This window comes from Neolamprologus multifasciatus, chromosome 17, assembly GCF_963576455.1.
Source record: "Neolamprologus multifasciatus chromosome 17, fNeoMul1.2, whole genome shotgun sequence".
Lineage (NCBI taxonomy): Eukaryota > Metazoa > Chordata > Actinopteri > Cichliformes > Cichlidae > Neolamprologus > Neolamprologus multifasciatus.
In genome coordinates, this window is record NC_140455.1 from 38,051,435 (window position 1) to 38,066,506 (window position 15,072).

At 44.9% G+C, this 15,072-nt stretch overlaps 1 protein-coding gene across 4 annotated transcripts in view; it reads left to right on the forward strand.

Moving 5' to 3' along the window:
- The window catches only part of ano8b (anoctamin 8b), a 39,410-nt gene that overhangs the window by 23,317 nt on the left and 1,021 nt on the right, over nt 1-15,072 (forward strand). For 3 of the 4 annotated variants that reach the window (XM_085136883.1, XM_085136884.1, XM_085136886.1), the window contains 16 exons: nt 2,391-2,529; nt 2,621-2,717; nt 2,878-2,994; nt 3,082-3,209; nt 3,300-3,461; nt 5,666-5,818; nt 6,096-6,222; nt 6,449-6,504; nt 6,589-6,663; nt 6,753-6,887; nt 10,683-10,930; nt 11,212-11,371; nt 11,449-11,832; nt 13,644-13,835; nt 14,025-14,156; nt 14,673-14,783. In XM_085136883.1, the coding sequence (XP_084993009.1) occupies nt 2,391-2,529; nt 2,621-2,717; nt 2,878-2,994; nt 3,082-3,209; nt 3,300-3,461; nt 5,666-5,818; nt 6,096-6,222; nt 6,449-6,504; nt 6,589-6,663; nt 6,753-6,887; nt 10,683-10,930; nt 11,212-11,371; nt 11,449-11,832; nt 13,644-13,835; nt 14,025-14,156; nt 14,673-14,783 (2,416 nt within the window). The remainder of the gene's footprint in view (nt 1-2,390; nt 2,530-2,620; nt 2,718-2,877; nt 2,995-3,081; nt 3,210-3,299; nt 3,462-5,665; nt 5,819-6,095; nt 6,223-6,448; nt 6,505-6,588; nt 6,664-6,752; nt 6,888-10,682; nt 10,931-11,211; nt 11,372-11,448; nt 11,833-13,643; nt 13,836-14,024; nt 14,157-14,672; nt 14,784-15,072) is intronic. The other variant, XM_085136885.1, reaches the window with a different exon arrangement.

Consider the following 15,072-nt stretch of genomic DNA (forward strand, 5'->3'; position numbering starts at 1 on the left):
AGATAAAAGCAGAAAGGATGCAAGGTAAAGAAAAGCAAAGAGGAAGCAGTGGGGAAAGGTGGCGAGGAAGGATGGACTAAGTGCTTTTTTTAAAGTGTGCCAGTGGGTTTTGGATGAAAAGCTCAAAGAAACTGCTGCTTGACCACACACACACACACACACACACACACACACACACACACACACACACACACACACACACACACACACACACACACACACACACACACACACACACACACCGTAACGTGTTTTTATATCTTCGTGGGGACATCTCATTGGGATAATGCCTATAATAATAATCCCTAGCTCCTACCGTAACCATGAAAAATCTAATCCTAACCGTAACCAAACTGTAACCCTGACACTAAAACCACATTTTGAGTCTCAAACTCATTTGGTCCCGACAAAGATATGTAAACAAACACACACACACACACCGTAACGTGTTTTCATATTTTCTTGGGGACATCTCATTGGGATAATGCCTATAATAATAATCCCTAGCTCCTACTGTAACCATGAAAAATCTAATCCTAACTGTAACCAAACTGTAACCCTGACATTAAAACCACATTTTGAGTCTCAAACTCATTTGGTCCCGACAAAGATATGTAAACAAACACACACACACACACCGTAACGTGTTTTCATATCTTTGTGGGGACATCTCATTGGGATAATGCTTTCCCTAGCCCCTACCGTAACCATGAAAAATCAATGCCTAATCCTAACCCTCAGCCTAACCGTAACCTAACTGTAACCCTGACACTAAAATCACATTTTGGTCCCGACAAAGATATGTAAACACACACACACCTGCTGTGGGGTTGGTTGACCTACATTTTATGTGGTAGAAATCATAACCCAGAAAGTACTCCACGTCCTCTTGAATTCCCCTCGGATAATGATTCCCAGTCCACCATGAAGCAGTGTGAAAAATCCTGTCCTGTTTTAGTTTTGTTGGATATGTTCAGCTGTGCCATGTGTTCAGTATGTTTTCATATCGTCACATGATTTACAGTCGTGTTGTTATCACGTTGTTATCAGCTGTACGTGTGGCCTCGGGAGTGTTTCATGCGTTTTTTCAGAAAGGCTTCATTCATTTAACTGAAAGCAGCAAATTCAGCTGTAACAGAACATTTTCTTACCTGACATGTCATCGGTTACTCATTCTGCTGCTCTGACGGGGCAGTTTACGGTTTGCCATTTGGATCTGCTGAGTTCCTGCATTACCTGCATTAGCATAAACACGCAGAGCTCTCCATCAGCAGTATTACTTTACAAGGTTAGCTTTGTCCACACTTTGCGTCCAGCCTCACTGTAAGACTTTCTCTCTTTGTGTTTTTGTATTTTCTTGTTAAAAAGCTGAACACTTTTTGATGAAATAAGAAAAGAGAGACTCTCATTAAGATTCCTGGCAGCAGCTGCACACCTCTAAAAGGCCTCCTGGTTTTGGCTTCGATTACTAAACAGTTGGTTTAAACAGATAAAGCCTCGTTTTTTTTCTTCCTCACACAAGGAGCTTTATTGTGACGGTTGTGCGCTGTAAGCAGTATTCAGGCGTGAAACACAAGCTTACACCTCAGATTTCTGCGGTAATCCATCAGGTGCCGTCCGTGCTTCTTTGTGCTGCCCCTGCGAGCGCATGGAGCTGCATGATGGATGGCTGTTACACATCGGCCGTACGTCTTTGTGTGTGCGTGTAAAGACTATATATACATGTGAGGGCGAGGTGAGCTCTTAGCCTGCAGGGAGCAGAGAGGGAGCTGCATTATTATTGAGATTTCAGCACAAGGCCGGCGGGAAGGACGGACGGAGATGGAAAAAAGGATGATGGGATAGAAGGAGGGGAGGAGAGCGATGGATGAAGAGGGGAGGCTGAGAGAAGACAGCGTGGGCATGAAAGAGGACGAGAGCATGGGGATGGAAGATGTGCAGGAAGGCATGATGGGAAATGAGATGAGCTGAAGGACAAACCATTGTTTTTTTAGTAATGTGGAAAAGTGGCCAAACAGAAGTGCTGCAGTGCTGTGAATTAAGATAAATCAGGTGATTATTGGGATTATTTTTAGTGTCAATCATCAGTTTAACCAACATGTTAGAAGAAAAAAGGACCATCCCAGTATCCATACATGTTTATAACTCATAGCTGTAAAAAGAGAGACAACGCCGCGTGTTGCTGTTACTATGCAATTACTCCCATTATTCCTCTCGCCGCCTCCATAATGTGCGGCGTAACCACCAGCAGAGTGTGAGAGTGTCACGTAGGCAATTAGAAACAAAAGGTCTAATTAGACGAGATTAATGCGCTGCAGATGACACAGATTAAACGTGTAGCGAGGGCGTCTGAGGCCGGCTTAAAAAAACCGCCTGATGTTGTCGTGCAGTTTGCTGCGAGGCGCCGAGGAAATGGGACTGAGGAAAGCGGTGAAGCCCGAGTTCGGCGGAGGAACACGGAGCTTCTCCTGCGAGGAGGACTACATCTACGAGAACATCGAGAGCGAGCTGTGCTTCTTCACCTCGCAGGTCAGTGCAACTCCAGTTATTCCCAGGTACCTGGACTGGGAAACGTTTTTCTCATGTTGCTTCCTCCTCCTCCTCTTCCCGGCGGCTGCAGGAGAGGCAGAGCATCATTAAATACTGGCTGGACAACCTACGTGCCAAACAAGGGGAGGTGCTTCACAACATCAGCTTCCTGGAAGGCCAGCCCATCAGTAAGTGATCAGAGCTAACAGCTCCGTTGTCTTCAGCAGGCCGCGGCGTGTGTGATTGTTTACTGCAGTTATGCTTTCCTCTCCTCGAGTGCTTCTCTCTAACTAAATAAAGTAACTCATCAGCTTAAATATGTTTTGCTGCTCGCTTTGCTCTCTGCAGTCCCGGAGCTGAGCGCGAGAGGCGTGATCCAGCAGGTGTTCCCTCTGCATGAGCAGAGGATCCTCAGCCAGCTGATGAAGTCTTGGGTCCAGGCTGTTTGTGAGAAGCAGCCGTTAGGTTAATAAATCAAAGCTCGCTTTCACGCCGTTTCCATCTCTGACTTTTCTCTTTGCCTCACTGTTGTCTTATCGATCTCACAAACAGATGATATCTGCGACTACTTCGGGGTGAAGATTGCCATGTATTTTGCCTGGCTGGGTTTCTACACCACCTCCATGTTATATCCCGCCGTGATCGGTTTTGTGCTTTGGATGCTCACCGAGTCCGATCAGGTGAGCAGAGATGAGCCGTGTGCTCGTACAGGAAAAGGAAACAATGACACCGCCCAGTCAAACCCATAAATGTCTGCATGCTTGCCTCAGACGAGCCGGGACATCTGCTGCGTGGTGTTTGCCCTCTTCAACGTGGTGTGGGCCACTCTGTTTCTGGAGCGGTGGAAGCGGAGGGGGGCGGAGCTGGCGTATAAGTGGGGAACGCTGGACGCGCCTGCGGAGTCCCTGGAGGAACCACGGCCTCAGTTCCGGGTGAGAGAAATTAAAAGTGCTTTACAACTTCTGATAAAGGCAATACAGCAGAGTGACACTGAACAAAGCTTTGCAACAGGAATTAAGTTCAGTTATAGCTGATGAGAAACAGGAGGACAGATTTAAAGCAGAGCATGAAGCAACAAATAGTCCAACATGTAAGGAAGCTGAGTGATATTTGCTCTATAGTGGGCAAATATCCAGATAATAGTTAAAAATGAAGAAGCTCCCAGTATAACACACTGGAGAAACTGGTTACATGCTGTCCTTGTTATGGGAAAACATCCCTGCAGGACTACAGCTGAAAATAGACGACCTGTTGTTAAATGCTCACCAATGATAGCGAGCGTATCAGAATGATGCTGACAGCTGCACAGTTTCCTTTTTTCTCCTGCTTTATTCACAAAAACTTTAATTATGTAATTTGGGAACAGCTTTAGTTACTCTCCACTACAAGGAGATGTCAGAAGTGGAACTGAGGATTGATTGATTGATTGATTGGGGTGGCTGTAGCTCAGGAGTCGAGCAGGTCGTCCACTAATCGGAGGGTCGGTGGTTTGATCCCTGGCTGCTCCAGCCTGCAAAAACAACATAACAGCTGATCAACGTGCTGTACCAAAATAAGAGAACAAAAGAATAAATCGGTACACAGGGCAAAAACACAGATGACAACTCACACGGGCTAAAGGCCGAGGAGGAAAGGTGTGTTTTTAAATGAGCTTTAAAAGCAGCGAGGGATGGAGCCTGCCTGAGCACCAGAGGAAGCTCATTCCACATTTTGGGAGACAAAGCTGCAAAGACTCGTCTCCTCGGGATTTCTAAAATGTCTCCGGGACAGCTAGCTGATCTAAGAGCACGAGACGGCACGTAAGGGTGAAGCAGCTCAGGCGAGACCATTAAGACTTAAAAACAAATACAAGAATTTTAAAATGGATTCAAAACTTAATGGAAACCAATGAATTGCAGTAAATGCTCAGATCAGAGTGTCAACAGGACGTGTTTAATTTTTGACGGCTGCCTCAACTGAAAGAAGGAGAACTTAACCACAGTGTTGATGTGAGTCAACGAGGCGAGTTGTTTAAAGTGCTTTGAGCAGTGAGAGTAGAAAACAGTCCCTTTATGTGCATTTATGTGAAACGTGCTTCATGTTTTCAAAAATTGAAGAAAAAAATGCAAAGAGGAGAAGTGTTTAAGGTGCTAACTAAAAATAAAGACAAGATGATAGTTTATTAAATTTTAATGAAATTTGCAGATTGTTTCGGTGAAGTTTAATAAACTCCTTGCTATCTAAAATATAACAGGACACCGGAGTAAATTCTCGAGCATCTCACACTTCTGATAATCAGCTGTCTGCTTGACGTTTATTCAGCTGTGTAAAAACTATAACTTTAATCTCAGCCAAACCGATTCACTCAGGAACAAATAAAATACTTTAAAAAAAAGCCAAACGATAACATTTTAAGTTATCTAAGTGACTTATATATCATGTTTAACCTGAGTAGTGAAAGACGGCGGTGGGTTTGAAAACGATTAGCCGGGAGTCCGGTGCTCTCACGGCTCTAGTTAGCCTAGCCCCCGGCTAGCTATCGAGCTAGTGGCTAACAGACGTCTCCGAAAACGTCGGAGCGCTTTTGAAAATATGTGGTGTCTTGATAAACTGAGCAGATATTTGAGGTTTACACAGCTACATTCTCTTCTGAAAATATGTTAAACGTTTATTTTGTGACCCAGAAAGAATAATAAGAGTAATATTAAAACTAACTAGCTGCCGCCATTGTTGGAAACTGAGCTGGGCTGCGCTATAAATTCTGGGACACATCTTCTTCTTCTTCGGGGCTTAACGGCAGCTGGCATCCTTGTGCATGCAGTGCTGCCATCTTCTGTTTCAGTCCGTTATTACACTCTTAAATCCTACTACTTATTCCTGCGTCTTTTGTGATCTTACAAAGCTTCAAACGACGCGTCGACTATTAAATCAGTCGTCGATTTTGATAGTCGACATAATCGTGACTAGTCGACTAATCGTGGCAGCCCTAATTTAAAGCCAACAATAAAGGCAGCGCGTCTCCTGTGTGACGGTTGGCTGAAGGCTCCGCTTCACATTTTACCTTTGAGAACTCAAATAAGTGCTTTGTACAGATAATACGGTGTGTTTTCCCTCCAGCCTCTCCTCTTTAACGCTGTTTCATATTCTCTGTCTGCAGGGAATCAAGCGCTGCAGTCCTATAACGGGATGCGAGGAGTTCTACTATCCTCCGTGGCGGAGGCGTCTATTCAGGTGGCTGGTCAGCCTGCCCATCTGTATCCTCTGTCTCTGTTTTGTCTTCCTGGTCATGCTCATCTGCTTTGAGCTGCAGGTCAGTCCAGCTGTCAGCATCTGTTTTCTTTGTTGTGTCCCGCTTTGATGAATACAGCAGCAAACTTAACGCAAGAAAATCATCTTCTTCTGTCAGATTTCTTTTAGAGTTTGACGTAATGAAGCGTTTTAAAGAAGCTTTAATGAAACCACGAAACCAAAAACCACAGACAGTAACTAAAAATGAACAAACAGACTCCACGCTTCATAATCCAGAATGTGAGTGTTTATTTCCTTTGGGGGCTGAGACGTGAGAAGTTGTGTTTGTGTCTCTGCAGGAGTTTGTGATGGGGATCAAGGAAATGCCTCGGCTGGCTCGCTTCATCCCCAAAATCATGCTCGCTATCACTGTGACTGCATGTGATGAGGTGTACAGGAAAATCGCCTGCTGGCTCAATGACATGGGTGAGCGCCGAGCTTCTAGCCGGCAAAACGTAACCGCAGATTCAGAGCAGAGCGTCTCTTACTCAAGATAATCTCCTGAAAGTCGCTTCCTGTGTGCTTTGAGCGCTCAACTAAAGGAGTGAAGCTCTCTCTGTTCATTAGTTACTAATTAATGATTAAACGTTTTCCTGTGTGCTGCATGTTTTTAATGGTTCGCAGGTGTTAAGCTGATGTTGTGTTTCCACAGAAAACTATAGACTCCAGAGTGCCTATGAGAAAAATCTCATCATCAAAATGGTTCTTGTAAGTGTCGTCCTTTGCTTTGGGATTGGGTGGAGCTAATTCCTCTTCCTGTGTAATCACACCTGGCCTTTCTGTCTCTTGCAGTTTCAGTTTGTAAATTCCTATCTCAGCCTTTTTTACATCGGATTCTACCTCAAAGACATGGAGCGCCTGAAAGAGGTGAGACGTTTCCGCCGCTCAGATCCTCACGCTCACTCGTCGATGTCGTCATTAATCCGCACATCCGTGCGTTTGTCCGTTTGTGGAAGATGCTGCTGGTGTTGTCTCTGATCAGGAGTCTGCAGCGGCAGGTCCGGGTCAATGTGCTGCCTCACATCTCCCTGAAGATCAAGATGCTGGTGGTCTCTGTTCCCTGGTTCTTCAGGGCTTTACTCGGGAACAAAGTACGATCCCTGTTACGCGTAGGGAAGGTCAGAGGTCTGTTTCTGACCACCTCCGTTATGCCTTTGCATGCCAGCTCGGTGCCAATCGGTGAGCAGGTGTGCTTTGGAAAGAACGCGTGCTGGTTTGTCTGCTGAAAGCTCCAAACTTCCACGCTGTTAAATGGCTGCAGGGCTGTTTTCATTACATCTCTGTATTTGGGAGACTTGGGACTTTGTAGGAGTCAGCAGATAATGTCTGATTATCTAAAACAAACTTTATATTCAATAGGGCTGCCACAATTAGTCGACTATTAAAATCGTCGACGACTGATTTAATAGTCGACGCGTCGTTTGAAGCTTTGTAAGATCACAAAGACGCAGGAATAAGTAGTAGGATTTAAGAGTGTAATAACGGACTGAAACAGAAGATGGCAGCACTGCATGTACAAGGATGCCAGCTGCCGTTAAACCCCGAAGAAGAAGAAGAAGCTGTCCCAGAATTCATAGTGCAGTCCTGCTCAGTTTCCAACAATGGCGGCAGCTAGTTAGTTTTAATATTACTGTCACTACCCGATCCGTACCGGAAACCCGATCGGTACCCCGCATGCGCGAATGGTGTCTACTTCCGGTCGTAGCGTTTTACGATAGTTATGGGTCAGAGTATCTGTTAAAATGTTAAGAATATTAAGTATATCTTAAAATGTTTGCAATAATGAAGCATTTCAGTACAATGTAGACAAAAACAAAAAATAAAAAGACAGTTACGGATCGGAACTCCCCGATCCTTACTGCGCATGTGCAAAGTCGGACCGTACAAATCGGGTCTTACCGATCCGTACCGCGCATGTGCAGGGGTTTTCTTCTTCTTCTGTTCTTTTAATGGCAGTTTACTCCCCAGTGTACGAGGATACTGCCACCTGCTGACCGAGCGAATGAACCCTATTGTAAACTGAATTGGCGTCATTACAAACGTGTGTTAAATTTGATTTAGTGATCATCAAGTGTGTTTATGCTTGTCTGTGTGGAGAGGATTGACTGGAATAGTGATGATGATGTCCGCTATCACTGTCAATTGTCAGTAAACACTTAATCTGGCTGCTGAATCTTCACGTGACACATTGCTAAGTCATTATTATTAACTCTGTAATTAGGCGCCATTCTTCTTATTTTATGGCGCTGTTGTTCAATCGGGAAACGCTCTCTGTTGAGGAGAAAAGCATGAATTTGTTTGTATACGGATTATCCATTGTTTAAATGTCCCGGTAGTCGAAAAGGAGGCAGAGCTGTTGAGAAATGCTAGGAGCTAACTGGGCGCTAACCGTATCATTCAAATATATTGAATGTCGCAAAGAGAGGAAGTGACGTAAGATTTGTGCATGCGGGGTACCGATCGGGTTTCCGGTACGGATCGGGTAGCGACAGTGACAATTACTCTTATTATTCTTTGTGGGTCACAAAATAAACGTTTAACATATTTTCAGGCGAGAATGTATCTGTGTAAACCTCAAATATCTGCTCAGTTTATCAAGACACCACATATTTTCAAAAGCGCTCCGACGTTTTCGGAGACGTCTGTTACCCACTAGCTCGATAGCTAGCCGGGGGCTAGGCTAACTAGAGCCGTGAGAACACCGGACTCCCGGCTAATCGTTTTCAAACCCACCGCCGTCTTTCGCTACTCAGGTTAAATATATATAAGTCACTTAGATAACTTAAAAATGTTATTGTTTGGCTTTTTTTTTAGTATTTTATTTGTTCCTGAGTAAATCAGTTTGGCTGAGATTAAAGTTATAGTTTTTACACAGCTGAATAAACGTCAAGCAGACAGCTGATTATCAGAAGTGTGAGATGCTGGAGAATTTACTCCGGTGTCCTGTTATATTTTAGATAGCAAGGAGTTTATTAAACTTCACCGAAACAATCTGCAAATTTCATTAAAATTTAATAAACTATCATCTTGTCTTTATTTTTAGTTAGCACATACCTTAAACACTTAAAGCTGTAAGCTAATGATAGTTATATAAGAGCAGATGCTGCTGGTGCAATAAGCTGTACGTTTTACGTCCAATGGATGATGATCTGATTAGTTGACTAATCGCAAAAATAATCGGTGACTAGTCGACTATCAAAATGATCGTTCGTGGCAGCCCTAATATTCAATGACATCAACTGTCAAAACGCGCCTCTTCATACTTCTTCAATTGGGTCCCTTCATCTGAAGATCAGTCTTCCTGGTATTCCTTGTGATGGGAATTGTGGATTTCTTTCTTGGGCTTTTTTCCCTCTCTGAGTCATCTTGTCCCTCAGCTTCTCACCATCTGCTCCACCTTTCGGACTCTCGATGTCAGCTGACTTCCCAGTTTTCCCAGTTTAAACCAGCACAGCTCAGGCTCTCCACATGTCGGTAAAGCTTTCTGATTTACTGGAAGTACCATGAAAGGCTAAAATCATTTAAAACACGTGAGACTTTTCTTGTTTCCAGTTGATGAGAGAGACGTCAGCTGTTATGTGTCTAAGATATGTTAGCAATCAGAGAGCAGCGTCTCCGTCTCTCAGTCCCTGTGCTGTCCATTATTGATTATCTCTGTTTCTGCGCTGTAGCATCTTCTGCGCAGCGTGTTGTGCATCAGTGTTTGACCTGAAGGAGCTGCTTTCAGATTAAAGGCAATAATGGATCGTGAGCGTTGTGGTGATGCAGTCGCTGTCTAACCTCTGCGTGTGTGTATTATATGATTGAAGACATATTAAACTCTTGGCTTTAACTGTTAAAGCTCAGTTATGGTTTAATGCAACTAAGTTACTTTTCTGTGGTTATTGACAAGATCAGAGAAACAAAGAAACATTTTTTGTTGTAAAAACCAGGAGATCACTGAGTTTAACCAGATTAAACTCTTAAGAAACTTTATTTTGTAAAGCTAAATAAATACTTGGTGCACAGACAGAGACACGTTTACATCGAACCTAAATGAAGGTTTATTAAAAAAATGGTAATGAATCCCAAAATGATAAGAGTATAGTTGAGTTCAGTTACCCGTTTAATCTTATTCCAGATTACTTTTTCAGAAACAAAGAACTGTGTCCGTGTTGGACTCACGCATGAGATTAAAACTAATGAAATGATTTTATTTGTAGCCGTTCTGCTTCTTGTCACTTCCTGTTCTGGACGCCTCCCGTTCGCCCACAGGTCAAAGTATTTAGACGAGGGACCGGGCCCTGGGTGCCGCAGCGTCTCCTGTTGCATGAAGCATCCGTGACAGAGCCGGGAAACAGGACAGCTTTGAGGTTTCTAGTCAGCTGTCCACAAATAAGCCCGTCGCACGTCTTGACTGCTGCGTCTAAAGAAACTTTAGTTTCAAGACTGATGAGCTTTTCACTCGAGCCTGTCGCGGGGCGGAGCTGTAACTATTGTGCGTCACTTTGTGTCTCGGCTTGGTGGAGCAGTTTAGTTGAGATCGGCGGTTCGTTCGTGTCTGCCGCGTGCAGCGAGGCCTGTAGGGGAGAGGCTGCTGTACTTTTTAGAGTTCGAATGTGACACGGCGATTGCTGCCTAACACCTCAGGACCCCCGATTACAGGGTCCTTCCTACTGCTTGGAATAGGGAACCGTTCGGGCCGAGCTTGCCTTGAGCACACAGTCTGCATACATGTGTCTTTATTTGAAATGTTTTTACCTTATTTTATTAACTCCTCTCTCTCTCGCTGCTCCTCCTGCGCTCTGTCCACTGTCATCTATCCTGTCTTGTTTCTTTTAAATGCTCCAATCAGTGCGCTGTGATCTGTGGCTGCTGCAGCTGTTTCTCTGCCTTGTGTTTCTCAGATGCTGGCCACTCTACTCATCATACGCCAGTTCCTTCAAAACGTTAAAGAGGTGCTGCAGCCTTACCTGTATGAGCGTCACAAGCTGGGAGAGCTTACGCTGCGAGCCGTGTGGGACCTGCTGCTGTCGGTGCTGCTGAAATACGTCCGGCTGGCAGCTGGAAAAGCCATGGCGTCTCCCACTGACCAGACCGTGCCAGGACCCGGACTGAGGGGCACCAGGCCTGGAGTGGGGCAGCCAGAAAGAAGGTGGTGCTCTGAGCCGTTCAGTAAAGAAAGATCCGACTGTGTCAGTGCGGCGAACCGTGGCGTTCATGTTTAGCTGTCATTCACACCAACACTTACTGCGTTAGTCACTACAAACAGAGCCGCTCGGGTGCAGACAGAACGACACTTTATCGTCCTCCGCTATTGTTCACGCACCGCATGCAGTTATGATTCATCGCTATCAGACACCGAGTGCACAGACCGCCAGAACAGGTTGGCGCACAGTTACTCTGACGTTTATCTGTCTCTTCACCTGCTCTCAGGGAAAAGAAGTGTCTGAACGGAGGATGTGGAGTGCCTGATGAGGAGGAGGGAGCGGAGAAGGACGAGGCTGACAGCGGGAGGTTCAGCGAAGGAGAGACGGAGGAGGAAAGTTTGATCGACTGCGGCTTGAAGCTGAGGAAAGTGAGCTTCATAGAGAAGGTACAGCGTGACCTGCGTTAGTACGTTCACGCTTTAGAGGTTGAATCATGTAACTGATCAGCGATGTTGTCGTTAAGGTGGACAGAAAGGCGGCGTGCAGCGGGCCCCCTGTGGACAGCAGCTTTCTGGAGGAGGGAAGCCCCACCATGGTGGAAAAGGGAATGGACCCGGCCTCGGTGTTCGAAATGTGCGACGACGACGACGACAACGGAATTCATGACGTGAAGGACTCGAGCGGGGGCAGGGCTGAGGCTGCCGATGCTACCGCCGGTGCCGCCGCCGCCAGCCCGCTGCCTTCTGGATCAGAGAGCAGCACGTCGCTGCGTCACAGAAGAAGAGGCCGGAGCGCCGAGAGGGTCGAGCCGAAAACGAAAAGGGAATCGTGGATGGATCCCCCAGAGGAGAGAGAGAGCACCACGCTCACTCAGGCGGAGATGGAGAGCTGCATGCAGACGTACTCAGTAAGTGTACATATGTACTCGCCCTGCACGTACGGCTCAACTGACACCTTGGCTGATTGTGATTGGGTAGAGGATCAATAGGGGGTCCATGGCACTCTTTGGGACACTCCCACAGGGCTTAAATCTGGGATCCTCCACCAGTCGCATTTAGAACTGAAGAAGCTTCTCAGATGAGAGGTCTTTCCAAGCTCCTTAGACTACTGACAGAAGGGTAATGCAAGTGAGGTCAGAGGTCAAATGTGACATATTTGGGTCCAAACTGTAGTGTGATGTTTAGTATTTAGTATAGTTTTAAAGATCAGAGATTTTCTTGAAAGTTTGACCTCATTTGAAGAAGCGATGATTGAGTAACGTGATATTTACAATCACTATATGCCTGCATAGTTTATTATCACTGAGGTTCAGATCAATCAAGTCAAATGTGATGTGATATTTTGAACCTTATAAAATTGGTACTTTATAAGTAGCATATGTTGACTGTACACCACACGTGTGATAATCATCCCCGCAGACCTCGGTGGATGTAAGCCAAAGTTTCCTGAGCCGACTCCAGAGTAGGGCTGCCACGATTACGTCGACTATCAAAATCGTCAACGACTGATTTAATAGTCGACGCTCGTTTGAAGCTTTGTAAGATCACAAAAGACGCAGGAATAAGTAGTAGGATTTAAGAGTGTAATAACGGACTGAAACAGAAGATGGCAGCACTGCATGTACAAGGATGCCAGCTGCCGTTAAACCCCGAAGAAGAAGAAGCTGTGTCCCAGAATTCATAGCGCAGCCCAGCTCAGTTTCCAACAATGGCGGCAGCTAGTTAGTTTTAATATTACTCTTATTATTCTTTCTGGGTCACAAAATAACCGTTTAACATATTTTCAGGCGAGAATGTAGCTGTGTAAACCTCAAATATCTGCTCAGTTTATCAAGACACCACATATTTTCAAAAGCGCGCCGACGTTTTCGGAGACGTCTGTTACCCACTAGCTCGATAGCTAGCCGGGGGCTAGGCTAACTAGAGCCGTGAGAACACCGGACTCCCGGCAAATAGTTTTCAAACCCACCGCCGTCTTTCGCTACTCAGGTTAAACATGATATATAAGTCACTTAGATAACTTAAAAATGTTATTGTTTGGCTTTTTTAGTATTTTATTTGTTCCTGAGTAAATCGGTTTGGCTGAGATTAAAGTTATAGTTTTTACACAGCTGAATAAACATCAAGCAGACAGCTGATTATCAGAAGTGTGAGATGCTGGAGAATTTACTCCGGTGTCCTGTTATATTTTAGATAGCAAGGAGTTTATTAAACTTCACCGAAACAATCTGCAAATTTCATTAAAATTTAATAAACTATCATCTTGTCTTTATTTTTAGTTAGCACAGACCTTAAACACTTAAAGCTGTAAGCTAATGATAGTTATATAAGAGCAGATGCTGCTGGTGCAATAAGCTGTACGTTTTATGTCCAATGGATGATGATCTGACTAGTCGACTATCAAAATAATCGTTTGTGGCAGCCCTACTACAGAGTTTCATCACAGTACATTCTAAACGTTCATTCTAAACGTCTGGTGTTTACAGGCAGAACGACTCGTTCTCTGTTATTCTCTTTAAAAACTGATCACGTTTTGAATCCTAGAACTACAACATGAATCCTACAGAACTTATAAATGCTTGTATGACTGCCATATCTTATTATATCTCATCTACAAATGAGTTTAGTCCACAGAAAATGCAGCGTCGTCCTCGGCAGCCAAGTAGTCACGTACTGCACAGACTGCATTTGGCTTATTGCTCCACTTTGTCCTTCTTAGGACACTTTCCAAGACTACCAGGAGATGTTTGTCCAGTTTGGCTACGTGGTGCTCTTCTCCTCTGCCTTTCCTCTGGCTGCCATGTGCGCTCTCATCAACAACATCATTGAGATCCGCAGTGATGCCTTTAAGCTCTGCACCGGCCTGCAGAGGCCCTTTGGAGTCCGTGTGGAGAGCATCGGCCAGTGGCAGGTAAGAAATGCACTGTGTGAACATCTAAAAGTGATAAATTAAAGGTCAAGGGGAGCTAATTAACACACAAACGGCGTTAATGTTAACAATCTAATCAAGTTCATCAGTAATCAGAGTCTGGCTGCACTTGATTTAAGAGCAAAGCACAAATTCAGAAAAAATGGAAACCTTTTATTTTCCCGTTCACAGACTGCGATGGAAGCCATGGGCCTGATTGCCATCATAGTGAACTGCTACCTGATTGGTCAGTGTGGTCAGCTACAGCGTCTCTTTCCATGGCTCAGCCCTGAGATGGCCATCATCTCCATCGTCATCCTCGAGGTACCGCAGCTACTTCCTGCTCAGTCTGAAACACAGCGGCGCTCGTTCAGTCTTTTCCCGTCACACAGTTTTCCTACCTGTAAAGACTGAGATGGACATTTAACAGAACAAACAAACCACTTCATCAGTTGGTAAACTGTTTAACACAGAGATTTCACTTTCATGACACGTTGTAATGAAGTAGAAGCCCAGGAAACAAACCAGTTTTAACTCACCAAACGCATGAACGAAGGAAGTGAAACGTCTGTGCACAACGCTGCTGCTACAGCTTGTAACATATTTAGAAACAGGCTGCGCTTCACTGTGCCGGCCGTCTGCATCCACAGAGGTCAACAGCCTGCAGCTCTGTGCTGGCCTGATAAAGAAGTTTGAGCCCAAATGTTGCAAGAATGACCTCAAGTGACAAGTTGCTTAAAGAGGGTGTTTGAGGCACCGTGTCCTATTTACTGGATGTGAATTACTTTATAATTGTTTGACTTCACCTTCCCTGTTTTCCACCTCTCTGTCTGTTTGCAGCACTTTGCCATCCTGTTGAAATACATCATCCATGTGGCTATTCCCGACATTCCTACGTGGGTCAAAGAGGAGATGGCTAAACTGGATTACCAGCGCAGGGAGGCCTTTAAGGTGACTTCAGGGAGTTCGAAGAAGTCTCCCTCATTAACCTTATGATGCTACAGTTGTTTCTTTTTAGAAATAAATGACTAAAGTTGCTTTGATATTGTAGCAAAATGACTGTTACTGTGAAGGTTGTCAGCTGTGCTGCACGACACAGGGAAAGAGATTAGCTTGTAGCTGCCCCAGGAGCACTAATGCAGGATTCTGACTGCAGTAAGTGCTTTTAGACGAGTCGCGCTGCAGTGGTGTAGTAGTTGACTACTGCTGATTCTTTATGAATGCATTGTGAGAACGTTTC